General features: G+C 38.3%; 2 protein-coding genes across 2 annotated transcripts in view; both read right to left on the bottom strand.

Annotated features, from left to right (window-relative positions):
* Positions 1–16,267, bottom strand: part of LOC137240841 (ATP-binding cassette subfamily G member 4) — a 232,296-nt gene that overhangs the window by 28,815 nt on the left and 187,214 nt on the right. The gene's annotated exons all lie outside the window — the stretch shown is intronic.
* Positions 210–4,783, bottom strand: LOC137240844 (brachyurin-like). Its single transcript, XM_067767713.1, has 2 exons — positions 1,402–4,783; positions 210–1,270 (listed from the first exon to the last, which is right to left on the bottom strand). Exons 1-2 carry the CDS (start codon positions 1,668–1,670, stop codon positions 703–705), a joined length of 837 nt encoding a protein of 278 aa, XP_067623814.1. The 5' UTR covers positions 1,671–4,783; the 3' UTR covers positions 210–702.

Raw genomic sequence — 16,267 nt, 5'->3', positions numbered from 1 at the left:
ACTCAAACAATTTTTTTCCACCCAAATGGGAATCAGGCCATAAATGTGGAGCAGAGATTGAGTTACTTGGATGCAGTTTATAAGGATATTCCCATGCGAGGCAGTCTCAACGGAATAGTAAGAAATGTTATCTTTAAACTTCATAGCGTAAGCAAAACCCTTTATCCTACGTTTAGAATTTACAAACCATAAAATGCCAACGCAAATAATTTTCTTTCTCATTTTAAGTAGTATGGTTTATAGTACTTTTTATTAATTCCAAAATACTTATGACGCAGTTTAGCATAATGAGTGTAATCCGAATGTAAACCAGTCTTTTTATATAATTTGAAGTAACATGACTTTTTGTTATACAAATATTTTAGTTCTTTACTAATCTAGGCTTGCGTTGGTTCATCATATGAACAAATACGTTTGGACACATACTTTACATATAAAGTATGAATGATACCATTAAAATATAAAACGTTCTAATTGATGACCGCATTATGTTGAGGCCAAGTTATTTTAGAATCTGTCGCGCACTATGTAAATCAATTTCGAGAAAAACGTAACTTTTTCGGCTATGCCGAGAAGCCAGATATAAATGCAAGGGTGCGGTGATAACTCAACCCTGTCAGATGTATTATTTTTTTATAATTTATACTTATAATGAATAATTTTGAGGTCAATATTTTTTACGAATACAAGCACTTCTAATATTTATATACTAAGCCCCGTGTGTCTTCGAATCCAATACAGGTAGGAAGTGACACGAGTATGTGCAGCTGGTTCATCAGCTTCACATCCTTTATTTGAAAAAAAAGATATAATACCAATTTGAAGATCTGTGTTTGCCACCACCAATGGGCCACCAGAATCACCATCACAAACTCCCCCACGATTGACAGAGACAGTACACATTTTTCCGGAATTGATACGGTCCAAATACCAGTATACTTGAGCACATACGTCATTCGATATCACTTTAAAATTTGCATACTTTAAAATAGGTGAATTCGATACATCCGCATCAGAGGTACGACCCCATCCCAAAGCCACTACATTTTGATCAACGTAAAGGGAAGGGTGTAAATCACAGTTTGGTAGTGTCACCGGTTTAATAGCATCTGAAATTGTTACAGCTGGAATTCTGATCAAAGATATATCATTTCTAATAGTCCTCATATCGAATGAGGGATGAACTATAATGTTACATTTGTCTACTTCCATGCTTACAGTGGAATCTAAGTAAGTGATGCTGCCTAAGTGTACGGTCACCTTCAGAGCACTGAAATTGAAAGGATAGACTAGATCTAATTGCATATCGAAAGTACGTTATTGGGTGATTAACTTATTAATTTTTCTTTTCGTCAATTGTCTCACACCCTAAACATACAGTACATATAATTCAAAACTTACCTTAAAGTACAATGAGCAGCCGTCAGCACCCATTCATTGCTTAATAGAGAACCACCACAAAAGAACAAAGTTTCACCATCATTTACAAGCAAACCAGCTTGATAAGGAAAATCATTAACAGGAGCCGTTCGACCATTTACTATACGTGGACTTACAACTGCCTTTTGCTCCATAGACCCCAATGGTTCACGGTGTGTATTTCTAGGTCCCCGAATTTCGAATGCCGAGGCGATGTATAGTAGGAGCGATAAAGCTATCAACGATTTCATGTTGGTGCTGTTCAAGCAAATTCAGACTGACTAAAGTATTGGCTGTTTTGGTTTATTTATAGTATAGTTCAATGGCGTACTATGGGATAGTTTGCAATATTTTGTCATAAATGCATATATTACGTTAATCCACAGTATATGAGAATTTGGCTGCGCAAAAAGTTAGGTTTTTATTTTCTATCGATTGCAGATACTTCTGATAGATTTTAACCTTTCATCTTAACTCCAAAGTTTCAATCGGTCAAGGAAGAAAGGAATATTGAGAGTCAAAGCAAGAGTTGAAAGAATAGAACGGTGAGAGTAAGAGCAAGAGTTAGGCTACACAAAGAATGCAGAAACACGTTTAGGGATATAGACACAGGCATATATATAGCTATACTTTATTTCGGAATAATTTTAATATTAGACTTAAACGTAGCGAGGCAACGGACGTTATGCTAGTAAAATTAAAAATAAATTTTAATTAGTCTTATGTATTTTATTTGAAAATTTTGGAACTATACTTGATTCCACATACCCCAAGAGATTACCTTGTGTATTTCGAATTTCTCGAATTTGAAACGCCGAGGCGAAGCATAGTAGGAGCGACAAAGCTTTGATCGGTTTCATATTGCTACCGTTCAAGCAAATTTAGACTGCTAAAAATAATGGTAATTTTTTGCTTATTTATAGTATAGTTAATTGGCGTACTATGGAGTTATTTGCAGCTGACAAAAATTGTAAGTGGATCTGTCACAAAAGTACAAGTTAGCGTTAACGGCGGTGAAAAAATCCCTTAGTACGCAAAATTGCACGTGCTCAATAACAACAAAACCAATAAAATATGTATCCATTTTAGAATACAAAAACTTAAAAACAATATTAGCACTGCTCACACAAAACTTCGTAGATATTTTTATCGTGTACACAATTGTACATATTTATTTTATTTGCTCAGAGTTTTGTTTCGCTGATCTTTTTCTATTACGGCGGAAAAATTCCTCCAATTCGTTTCCCCTAGAGAGAGAGAATTACTATTGGGGAATAGGGATTTCGAATTCAAGATATTTGAAAGTTTATTATTGCGGCGAATTTGTTTAAGATTAATATGCAGTTCTCAAGAAAACAAAAAACCCATATAAAATGACAGTCAAGATGTGTTTAAGAAAAATTTCATCCGTCTTTTGCAGTACGCAGGTCTAAGGAAATTTGTGCAATGATTTTCTGAAGATGTATATTGGAACGATTTTCCGTCATCCCTTGTCAAATTTGGTTTTGAGACAAACCGGTTTCGGCGATGTGCCATCATCAGTGTCGATTTTCGTTCTGATCTGTTGTTGTCGTTCGTCCTGTATTTATAGTTCGTAGGTACATGAGCAGGTATTGTCAAAAATTGATGATTTTGTATATTTAGTTATGTGTATGTGCTGTGTGTTAATTCAGAACCGAGGGTTGTTTTTACTGACCGATTTGTGTGGCTGACTGAGGCAGTAAAAATCCGTAATTTTAATTGTTTGACCTTCATTGTGGGTTTGTTGTTTTGGTGCGTTAATTGTTTTGTGTTTATTTGTTGTTGTGTGTTTGTCTATTGTACCCGCGTGATTACTTTCTTTCTTGTAAACAAGTTTTAAAGGCTCGAATATTGTGTCAGAAATTGTGTTTATCTGTTTGTTTATTTAGATTTCCAAGTTTTAGAGTACGTTGAGACGTCGGCCTTTTGCTTGTATGTGAAGAACCCTAACTGTTTTATTGATGTTTGCTGGGGAACATTCATTTTCGACCATGTGATTCGCGAAGTTAGACTCTGGTATAATGTTGGGATTCCGTATTTGCGAAGTTGGACATACCGGCAGGACGACGAGAGTTTAACAAAAACCAAACAACTCACCAGCCTCATTACAAGTTCGTAAACCTCACAATAGCGGAAAAGGGCCTGAAGCACAATATCGGGGACCAAAATGCAGTAAGAACAAGTAACGGTGTCTAAGTTCGGGTGTAACCGAACATTATATACTCAGCGTGAGCTTCAATTGTACATTTCATTTCAGATAAATTACTTTTCTACATAACACGTGGCACCGCCCGTTTAAAAAAAATGTGTCCCCATTTCCTCTTACAATAAAACTTAATAAGTGAAATTTCATTGATTCAAAACTATTTTTTGCTAATTTATAGCTTATTATTCTAGTCTACGACCCTTTTAAACTTGTTTTAAATCCAAGTTGCCGTGGTCTTTAACCGATCCCGTCCACTTTAACTAGAAATATTTTCTGCCATAAGGAAAATATGTGTACACAATTTCATTACGATATGTTAATTTTTCTTCGAGTTATGGCTCCCGAAACATAGAAAATTGCTTAGTCATAAGAGAGGCGGGGCCACACCCATTTTAAAAAATTATATATATATAATAGATATAGATTTCAGATGTAGTAATTGTTTTTTGTGCCATAAAATATTCTGATATCTTATTGTGCTAATTTTAAAACCTTGAATAAATGAAATAAAATTTGTATAAATATAAAAGACCATATTTCCGCCAAATTTCAAAATGATATCAACGACTTTTGATTCACGGCTTGCAAAACTTTCGGCCATTTTCGTCGACGATGCTGTAAAAGCTGCTAACTCCATCCACCAAAATTTCACAGTATAATGAAAAAGCTCTATTGCATGAAAAGTTAAAATGTATTGAGATTTCATGGAGTGAGCATCTTTTCATAATTTTTTTGCAGTTGGTGATTCTAGACAATAAACACATACTTTTCTTTTACCACCACATGCAGAAATCGTCTCCCATTCCACCATTATCATAAAGTCGGTTTAAGCTAAGTGCAGAACCTTTATCGCATCGTCGACGATCTCAGTTTATGCTCAAGTTAATATAATGGTGTTAATGAACTGAACTTTGTTGATCTTAACGATGTAGACCATCGGCACTTGACAAAGTATCGTGGAAAAGTATCGATACTTTACTCAGTACTTGGAAAGAAGCATCGAGTGCGAAATACTCGAGTATTTTTTGGAAAAGTATCGATACGACACACTCAGTACTCGTATCGTTCTACCACAGTGACATACGTACAAACATAAATATAAATTCCATGTAGTTTGTTTCTGTTGATCGATGGACTAATGTCAAAATCGTGATGCGCCGGACGTTGAAGTGTCAAATCATCACCTGTTTTTTGTTCCGGTATGCTTTAAGGCCGCGTAGGGTATAGGTAGCGCTGGATTTCGATTCGATTTGTAATCGATTCAATCGATCTTTTTTGGGAATGAAGGGTCTATTTTTTTAGAATCGTTCGATTTATCACGCCTACCAAGTTTTGATCATCTTACAGTTGCAAAAGGTACAATTTAATAATATATTATATATTTATAAAAATGTGCAGAAAACAACCTATTTTGTAATCTTATATATAAAATTATCATATCACAGTGTGTGTGGTTGAACTACTTCGAAACGAAAATATTGAGAAGATCTAAGACTCGGATATAACCAATGTACCCAATGGTACCACATCTTAATTTTTGTTTGACAAAACTTTTTATACCTACAAACCTCTGGAACTGGGACTGGAACTAACACTGGGACTTTGACTGGGACTGTGGTTCACATTGCATCAAGTAGCAAAGCAACTAAAATTCGCCTGAAGTAAAGAATCTTCTTAAATCGCCGCATATCATTGATGTATCAAGATTTTTGAATACTTTATAGTTGCAGAGATATCGTTTATAAAAACAAAAATATAATCGGGCCAAGATGAATGCCCTAAGGGGCGCCAAAGGAGACATTTATGATACTAGAAAACACATCGTCGGCTTATATTCAATAGCCTCCATCAGCATAAAATGAGTTTTAGATGGTAAAATTAATCCTGACTCACTTTTTATTTTGACATTGGCATTGATGTTAAAACTTAGCTCAAATCGTATTAATTCTAATTTTGAAAATTTCTACATCAGCAATAAAATTTTGTCTAAGTACAAGGCAAAACCTCTGCATGACTTTTTTAACTAAATAAATCTGAGCTTGGAACAAAAAACTACTTCGATACACAACAGGACTTTTCATTACCTATTAGCATTCTTTATGTTATAAGGAAATTTCAATGAAGCTGCCAAAACGGGTTTTTTGCTCTCCTGAAAAACGGGTGTTTTGCTGATAGAGTGTATAGCATAACGAACGTAATCCGAATGTAAACCAGGCTTCTTATATAATTTGAAGTGAAATGACGGTGACGCGTAATAGTGTCAATGTAACTAGTGTCAATGAAAAATTGCGCGATTTTTAATTTCATGTTTTCTATTCATATTATGGAACGATTTTAAAATATTTTTTCGATTTAATGTCCAAAGTTTAAAAAAAGCATTTTTTTTTTTCAATATTTTGGAAATTAGTGCTAGTAAATATATCGTATCATAATAAGAAATAGAGCTTACGATTTCTCGAACATGTTCGAGAAGAGACTTCCCGCGAGTCCCGCCTTCTCGCGAGATTCTCGAATCTCGAATTACTCGTAAGGCTCGCGAGATTCTCTAATCTTGAATTACTTGTAAAGGCTTGGTTTCTTCGAAAGCGCTGCCGCTATATAGCGGCCGTTACATAGCGTAGATATGTTGTTAAAAATGTTGCAGTACAAAAGTAATTATGTGTAAACTAAGAAGACGGTGAAATTCACCGTAACGTAATATAGCGGTAGAAACTCGTTCATCACCGTTTTTTGTCACCGCTATTGTTAAAGCGGTGAACATTTTGGCAAATATTTATAAAATAAACAATATTTTTGAATTAAAATTTTTTGAACATGTTTTATGTTTGTATGTGCAGTTAAAAAAATAAGACAAAAAACTAAAAAGTTTCTAACACAGCTGGTGTGTCAGCTTAAAAATAGATAACATACCAATTTAAAGCTTTGAAGAAGCCAACACCAATGGGCCAGCAGAATCACCACCACAAAATCCAATACGATTAACAGTGGTAGTACAAATTTTCCCGGTATCGAAAATAGATGAACCATAATCTTCAGCACATACTTTGCTCGAGATCCCTTTAAAATTGGCAAACTGTAAAACTGGTGAATTCGATGTGGATGTATTAGAAGTAATAGATGGGCTTGTTTCAAAAACAGTTTTTCCAAGCACACCGTTCGTATTGTCACGGATATTACCACCCCTAAGTTATCCCATCACTAAGGCGATGCTAAGGCCATGCCAAGCAGTATTTACGTTAATAATCAAATCAAGTATACACATATATAAGGCAGCCCAGAGAGATGTCACACACAGGTGCATTTACTTATACGGCTATGTGCGCGCGAGAGACGGTAAACTACAAACATTCACATCAATAATTCAATCTGTATGTGTTTACATAAACGAATAAATAATTGCGTCTACACATATGTACGTATACGAGCAGCGGAGTGGCAATGCACAAACACATGCATATATCTTATCTCAGTGGTCACAAGAGAGGGCAATAATTTGTGCACGTAGTTGTGGTTGGCGATTTTGTAGCCGAAACAACTAGTATCTTCTGGAAATCGAAGAGCCTAGAAGTATGCAGCATAAACTATAAAAGCGGTGCAGGCGAGTAAGAAGGAATTCAGTTTGAGTTGAGCTATCAATCAGTTTGCTTAAGCACGCGATCTGGCGGCCAATAGTAGAGTTTCATTTGAGTTATTAATCAGTTTGGTTATTAAGCCAGCGAGTAGCAAAGTATAAGTGTTATTGTGAAGTACTTTAATAAAGGCCATTTTTCCATCATTCAATATTGGAGTTATTTATTCAACAGTTTAGTGATTCGAACTTAGCAGAGGATTGCAAATAAGAGGATTTGCAGCAAATTCGTTACAATTGGTGTCAGAAGAGGAATAGTTGAATAAATTCCAGAAGACAACGAGGATATGGCAAAGTTCAGTGAATTAAAGATCCAGCAACTGAAGAAGGAGTTGGAGAGCCGTGGATTGAATACAAGCGGCGTTAAACTAGAACTTCAGGCACGGCTACGAGAGGCAATGGAAGCAGAAGGAATAGATGTGGAAGAGTATGTCTTTCACCTTGATGGCGAGGAGACAACATAAATTGAAGAGAAAAACGAAACATCGCAGACGGTTACCAGCACAGACTTGAACATGATTTTGGCTGCAATATCTGCTCAAACATCGACAGTGGCTTCTCAACTGGAATCGCAAAAGACAGATATAACATCTCAACTGGCATCTCAACTAGAAGAACAGAAAACGTATATGTCATCACAGATGGAATCCCAAGAGACACGAATAACATCGAAGTTTGAAGCACAAGAAACACGTATTTCAGAAATGTCGACACAAATTTCTTCACAACTGGAATCGCAAGAAACCCGTATAACATCAAAGATGGAAGAACAAGAGGAGCGCTTATCATTGCAGGTGGCAGAAATGTCTTCACAGTTAGAAGCACAGGAAGCAAGGGTAACATCAAAGGTGGAAGCGCAGGATGCAAAAATCGCTCAATTTCAGGCAGAAGTCGATGATTTGAAGGGTCGTATGGAGCAGTTACAATTAAATCGTCCAGCAGTTTCAGCGAGTAATCCAAAGGTAAAAACACCATCCTTTGACGGTTCTGTTCCTTTCCAGGTCTTTAAGCTACAGTTTGAGAAGACCGCAGCAGTGAACAACTGGAATGCGGAAGATAAATTTGCTGCACTGTTCGTGGCATTGAAAGGGCCTGCAGCGGAAATCTTACAGACGATTCCACAGTACGAACGGAACAGTTATGAATGCTATTGATGGCTGCTGTAGAACGACGTTATGGAAGCGAGCATAGGAAACAGATATTCCAAATTGAGTTGCAAAACCGCTACCAAAAAGCAAATGAGACATTGCAGGAGTTTGCTTCAGATATTGAAAGATTGGCTCATCTTGCAAATGCGGACGCACCCGTGGAATACACTGAAAGGGTAAAAATCCAGAGCTTCATAAATGGCATACGAGATGTGGAAACGAAGCGGGCTACATATGCGAATCCAAAACTAACGTTTGCTGAAACGGTATCGCATGCACTGACTCAGGAAACAGCCTCACTTTTGAGTAAGCCAGCGTACAAAGCTCATCGCGTGGAAGTGGAAAAGCCAGACTGGGTAGACGCAATTTTGGAAGCATTGAAGGGTACGCAGCAGAAGAATAATGATGCAGTCAAATGCTTTAAGTGTGGAAAGCCAGGGCATATTGCGCGTTATTGCAACACCAACCCTAACAGTTCCAACAATGTGGGTGGTCGTAAACGCAGAGCAGAAGGAGATGAGCAAATCTCCAAGACAAATCAATCGTTAAACTAAAGCGAGTCAGCAGCAAGGGGCGACAGCTGACTCCCTCAATTGAATGCCCCATAATCTCTATCTCACAAATTGGAAGAAGGTCGAGCAGTCTTACTGTCGGAGGAAATGTGGATGGAAAGGAACGTTTACTGACTGTAGATACGGGTGCATCTCATTCCATCATTCGAGCGGATTTAGTCAACAAGAAGATAAGACCATTGCATGGAGCAATATTGCGTACAGCCACTGGAGAAGACACCCAGGTAATTGGAGAAGTAGAATGTGAAGTAGCAATTGGGAACGTCACGGTACTACACAATTTTATAGTGGCAGATATTGTTGATGAAATCATAATTGGAGTGGACTTCTTAATCAACCAAGGCATCAAAATCGATATGCAAAGCAAGACGATGCGATATAAGAACATGGATGTGCCACTTAATTTCGGCTACGAGAGAGGCTACAGTAGTAAACGAGTGCTGGTGGAAGAGAGTCAGCAAATACCACCAAAATCAGAAGCAGTCATCTGGGCAAAGGTTGATGGAGATTGTGGGACAAACAAATTGTGGGTTGTCGAAGCAGCAAATAAATCAGCACTGAACATACTTGTAGGAAAAACCCTGGCTATGACAAAACAAGATGGACGTATTCCGGTAAGAGTACTAAATGAGTTCAAGTCACCATTCAATTTGACCAAAGGAGCTATTTTGGGAAGATGCCAAGAGGCCGAAGTAGTTATTAACTGTGAACAGCTCCAGGAACACGTTTCATCTAGTAATACTGATCTTTCAAATGATATCACGGCATGGACGCATGGGCTAGAGGAAGCCTATCAGAGTAAGGCAAAACAACTGCTCATAAAATACGCGAACATATTTGACCAGGATGGTTCCAAACCAGGCCGCACCAATGTTGTGAAACATCAAATTGACACTGGAGATGCGAGGCCGATCCGTCAAGCTCCACGTAGTGTTCCACTAGCGAAGCGGGAAGTTGTGAGTCAAATCATACAAGAAATGAGTGACAGCGGCGTCATCGAACCATCAGCTAGTCCATGGAGCTCACCGGTAGTACTTGTGAAGAAGAAGGATGGAAAAATGAGGTTTTGCGTGGACTACCGGAAGTTGAATGACGTTACGAAAAAGGATAGCTACCCGTTGCCAAGAATTGACGACACTCTGGACTCGCTATCTGGTACGAAATGGTTTTCCACACTGGACTTGAAAAGCGGTTACTAGCAAGTTGAGGTGAAGGAGGAAGATAAAGAGAAAACAGCCTTCAGTGTCGGTGATGGTCTTTGGCAATTTATAGTGATGCCTTTTGGACTTTGTAATGCACCAGCTACTTTTGAGAGACTCATGGACCAGGTACTGAAAGGACTACATTGGAAAACATGCTTGGTGTACCTGGACGACATCATCGTATTGGGCAAGAGTTTTGATGAACATCTTAAGAACTTGGCGGAAGTTTTCCAGAGAATAGCTGGCGCTGGTCTGAAGTTAAGTCCCAAAAAGTGTGCGCTGTTTAAAAAGGAAGTCAATTATTTGGGTCACAAGGTAACGACAGAGGGCATCTGCACTGCGAACGAAAAAATAGAGGCTGTAAAGGATTGGCCAAGACCACAGAACCTACATGAATTGAGAAGTTTTCTTGTGCTGTGCACATATTACCGCCGATTTGTACCACATTTTTCCAGCGTAGCCCATAGCCTCCATGAGCTTACAAGAAAAAGCAAAGCTTTTGAATGGAAGAAGGAGCAAGAAGTGGCTTTCCAAACATTGAAGGAGCGTTTGTGCACTGCCCCAATGTTAGCATATCCGATTCCAGGAGCAACATTTATTCTGGATACAGATGCGAGTGGATATGCTATAGGAGGCGTTTTATCACAACTGGTCGATGGACAGGAGAAGGTAGTTGCATATTACAGCCGTTCGATTGGAAAACCAGAGAGGAACTACTGTGTTACGCGGAGAGAGCTGTTGGCATTGGTAGACTGCATTAAACATTTTCACAAATACCTCTACGGCCAGCGATTCCGTGTCAGGACAGATCACGCAGCGTTGAAATGGCTTCTGCAGTTCCGTAATCCGGAAGGACAATTGGGCACAGTGGAACAGTTTAGAATTGATATCCGGTTGCCTTCATCGAGTATGGGAGAGTGAGGATGGTAAATACAAGAATAAACTGATAGTTGTTCCCAGAAAGAGGATTCCTGACGTGCTCAGCGAGCTGCATAATGGTCCAAGCGGAGGTCATCTTGGAATCACGAAGACGCTCGAGAAGATTAAACAGAGATTCTATTGGGTTGGTTGCCGTCAGTCGGTCACTGAGTGGATTGCGAACTGCGAGGTTTGCAGCAGAGCGAAAGGGCCCAGAACACGAAGTCATGGCCAGATGAAGCAATATAACTCAGGTGCGCCATTTGAAAGGATCGCCATGGATGTCGCAGGTCCATTTCCTACTAGTAACCGCGGAAACAAATACGTACTGGTGGTTATGGATTATTTCAGTAAATGGCCAGAGGTATACCCAATCCCAAACCAAGAAGCAGAAATAGTAGCAGAAGTGGTTAAAAACGAATGGGTTGCAAGGTATGGTGTACCAATGGAGTTGCATTCTGACCAAGGCAGGAATTTCGAATCAGCTGTGTTCCAGGAAATGTGTAAGTCATTGGGCATTCGAAAAACACGGACAACTGCATTGCATCCTCAATCCGATGGTATGGTAGAACGATTCAATAGAACATTGGAGGAGCACTTAAGGAAAGTAGTAGACAAGTACCATAAAGAATGGGATACCCGCATACCATTATTCTTGATGGCTTACCGATCAGCAGTGCATGAGACAACGGGCCAAACCCCTGCAAAAGTAATTTTGGGCAATGACCTTAGACTGCCAGCTGATTTGAAGTTTGGGATAGATGCCAATGCGGAGAGAAATGTCAGGAAATCCACTAGTGATTTGGAAGAAGAGCTAAGAGAAATACATGATCTGATAAGGCAACGAACAAAGATTATGAGTGACAAGATGAAAGCCAGATACGATAAAGCAATTAATTCAGAAGGTTTTCAGGAAGGAGATTTGGTGCTGTTATACAACCCAAAACGTAAAAAAGGTTTGTCCCCGAAATTGCAGTGTAATTGGGAAGGCCCATACAAAGTTGTAAAACGGATCAACGATGTAGTGTACCGCATACAAACCATCGGTAAACCACGAACCAAAATGAAAGTGGTCCATTTGGAAAGGCTGGCAACGTTTAGATCGAGAGATTTGTCTGATCGGGACGATCAGACTTAGGTGGAGGGCAGTGTCACGGATATTACCACCCCTAAGTTATCCCATCACTAAGGCGATGCTAAGGCCATGCCAAGCAGTATTTACGTTAATAATCAAATCAAGTATACACATATATAAGGCAGCCCAGAGAGATGTCACACACAGGCGCATTTACTTATACGGCTATGTGCGCGCGAGAGACTGTAAACTACAAACATTCACATCAATAATTCAATCTGTATGTGTTTACATAAACGAATAAATAATTGCGTCTACACATATGTACGTTTACGAGCAGCGGAGTGGCAATGCACAAACACATGCATATATCTTATCTCAGTGGTCACAAGAGAGGGCAATAATTTGTGCACGTAGTTGTGGCTGGCGATTTTGTAGCCGAAACAACTAGTAACTTCTGGAAATCGAAGAGCCTAGAAGTATGCAGCATAAACTATAAAAGCGGTGCAGGCGAGTAAGAAGGAATTCAGTTTGAGTTGAGCTATCAATCAGTTTGCTTAAGCACGCGATCTGGCGGCCAATAGTAGAGTTTCATTTGAGTTATTAATCAGTTTGGTTATTAAGCCAGCGAGTAGCAAAGTATAAGTGTTATTGTGAAGTACTTTAATAAAGGCCATTTTTCCATCATTCAACATTGGAGTTATTTATTCAACAGTTTAGTGATTCGAACTTAGCAGAGGATTGCAAATAAGAGGATTTGCAGCAAATTCGTTACAGTATTTTATGACCAGTTTGGTATTGATGTATGAATATTCTGTGCTCATTTCAAGCACTATTTTTGCTTGGTTTAAGATTTTCCGTTTTCACGCTTCGAGACGATTGAACTTATGACGCAGAATAGAAAATTAGTAAAATTTTGGACAATGGGCGTGGCACCGCCCACTTTTAAAGAAAGGTAATTTAAAACTTTTCCAAGCTGTAATTTGGCAGTCGTTGAATCAACTGCGCACAAATCGTTGATTCGTAATTGACCGTTTTAGTAGTCAAATGAACAATAAAAGTTGTTGCGACAGCTTAGTTCGCATTTGCAAGGCAGATGAGTTTTCACTGAGATCTTTTCATGGCAGAAATACACTCGGAGTGCTTGCCGAACAGTGCCGAGGTGCGACCCCGATTAGAAAATTTTCTTCTAATTTAAAAACCTTATTTCTAAAATTTTTTTGTTGCTTTGCCCGGGGTGTGAACCCAGGGCATACGGTATGGTAGACGGAGCACGCTACCAATACACAACGACGGCCGCCATATAAATACGTAAATATGTGCATAAATATAGTACACAGCATACATAAGTACAAAGTAGAGAGCGCAGTGAGCGTAAAATTCGCTTTGAAATTTGCTCATATGTTGACTGTTGATCGCTGTTGAAATGACCAGTGAGATCAGTTGTGCTAACAAAAAAATCAGTTAGATTGATTAGGAATCTGTCAATTTTGCAGAATTTTGTTAACTTAAGAGCGACAATTTCTCTTCTGTTGAAATGACTAAACTAATTTGTTCGCTTGACAAAGAACTCGGTCGAGTTAACCATGATTCGATCAATTTCACCGAATCTCCGTTAAGTCAAGAACAACAGAACCGATTTGTTGATTTTACTAGCACCATTTCTTTCTGTGTATGTACAAAAAACGTAGATTAGCTATTTTTTTATTTTATATTTATAGAAAAAGTCGCTCACGTACATCTCGTCTCTATATAGTACACATCTAATACAACTGATTGTTCGGATATAACGAATGAGATAAGATCATTACTTCATTCATTACAGCTCCATTCATGAAAGGTATGAAGTCTTCGGCACAGCCGAAAACGGTCCCGTCCTTACTTGTTATTATTTAGATTCAACTTATTGATTTGTCATATGTGTACAGCAAGCCGCTGTTGTGTGGTGATATCATGATGAGCCTTTCATACCGAACGTCGTCGATAGTTCAGAACCCGGCAGGCGTAACTTTGGTTTATTTGCATGACTTTTAAGAAGCTTTTACCCCTTAGTCTCCCTCCCAATCTCTCCCTTTTTTATTATCCTTTTATAAACTCCCCTCTCTGCGTCTCTTTCTCCCTCACCGTCTTTTCCATCCCTCCTTTGATCTCAAGCTCCCTGTCCTTCTCCCTCTCCCGTTCTATCTATGCCTATCTCTTTTCTGGAAAGGTTAGCATTTACAGTCAAAATAATAATAATAACTGGACGTAATGGCAGCATACTGCCCTCAAGTGGCCCAATGGAACCAGGCTAATCCTAGCAAATTTTGTTTGCGAGTTTTTGGTGGGCAGTGGTTTGTCATCTAAATTGGTTCATCTACAGCAAAACTATCACCTGAGTCCGAGCTATCGAAAAAAAACTGATTTTTTCGGTAGCCACCATCGACTTAATCGGTAGCGCCTAGTGATTTGTTTTACATCCTACTTAAGTCAACAGGAAAAGTCGGTAGTCTCAACCGAAAAAAAGTTTATGTTAGCATTGCTCATCCATTCATCGGTCTATTCGTCAGCCTATTTGTCCTTGGATTCATCATAACATGTTTTTTTGCAATAACTGTCATTTAAAGAAATGTATTATAATGAAATTCAACACACTACTTTTTCTGACCGCGACTAATAATCTTGTAAAAAATAAATACTATTTCCAAATATAATTCTGTGATACACTGCTAAAATTTTATATACTTCATAAGGTTGACTTAAAAACTGTATTTGACTATATTGAAAAAAGTCGTGGTTACGCCTACCAGGCCACTCGAAAATCTTTGAATCGTCTTCAAAAACTGTTGAAGATTATTATCTATAACGGTCTTTACTTTTTTAAAGACAATTGCCCTAGACAAGACTAATAAAATCGGTCTCCTAATTTCTGTATAAAAATGAAAAGTACACATATAGAACACGCATACAAATATGTGGTCTGTACCACTTCTTTCCATGTATTAGGCAATGAAAAAAATGTATATTTTTCATAAAAATACATTTACACAGCGATTTCAGATAATCATAAGTGGAGTGGGATTCATCGACTTCCTATTTCTCGAAATATTTGCATATCCAGCTCTAAGTTTAAACATTTAAAAATCTATAAAGCTACATGGCAGTCACCCGATCGAAAAATACGGCACAGAGTATAGGAAAAAATTTAAAATATCACCGAAAATTCGGCGACAGACGGAAGGTTTCAAACCCGGGTCAAATTTCTGGCAGAACGAAAAGGGCGATCGGGTAAGAAATGTTCAGTGAGTGCTCAGATTTTATAGGGAAGTCATCTACGTCTTCTTAAATAGAGGCAGCGTTATAGAACCTAGCGATGTTGATAATACTGTGACGAATACTAGCAACACTAAGGGGTACTATCATCTCTAAGCCGATACTGAGCAGTGACTTTTATGTACATAACCAAATTAATCATTATGTCTACACATATGTCCATACAAGCAGCGGAGAGCAACGCACAAACACATGCATATATCTGAGATACTCCCAAAAGTAGGCAATAATTTGTGCAAGTATCACTCACATATACACGCGCATATGGGAGGCTATAGACGTGCATCTGTAGTTATAGCTGATAAGTTTATAGCTGATAAATAAGTAGTAGATTCTAGAAACAGAAACGCCTAGATGTATGCGAGCGACACAGCACAGAGTATACAAGAGCACCAGCTGAGTAATCAGAATGAGTTTGATTTAAGCACGCTATCTATCGAGAAGTAGTAGTATTGTGAAGTACTTGAATAAAGGCCATTTTGCATTATTGAATAGTGGAGTTATTTATTCAACAGTTTAGTGATTCGAACGTTAGTAAAAGATTTGAAATATGAGGAATACCACTTAAATTCGTTACAATACTAAACCCGCTCTTCACAACAATTGCTACTTGAGCATTCCACGGTTGGTACGGGACAAATGTATACATTTTTTTTATTTTTAAGTCTTAACTCAAGAAAAACTATAACTTCTTCAGACAAAGTTTTTAGTGCATTAGGATTGTATGGTACATGTGCAAATAAAAATAGAAACCTGCTCTTGAAAT

This window comes from Eurosta solidaginis, chromosome 2, assembly GCF_040869045.1.
Source record: "Eurosta solidaginis isolate ZX-2024a chromosome 2, ASM4086904v1, whole genome shotgun sequence".
NCBI classification, from domain to species: Eukaryota; Metazoa; Arthropoda; class Insecta; order Diptera; family Tephritidae; genus Eurosta; species Eurosta solidaginis.
This window is presented reverse-complemented; position numbering and strand designations above follow the sequence as displayed.

Coding starts and splice junctions, on each gene's coding strand:
- LOC137240844 (XM_067767713.1), bottom strand. CDS start 1,670: ATGAAATCGTTGATAGCTTTATCGCTCCTACTATACATCGCCTCGGCA. Junction 1,271..1,401: donor GCTGCTCATTGTACTTTAAG/GTAAGTTTTGAA, acceptor TTTCAATTTCAG/TGCTCTGAAGGTGACCGTAC.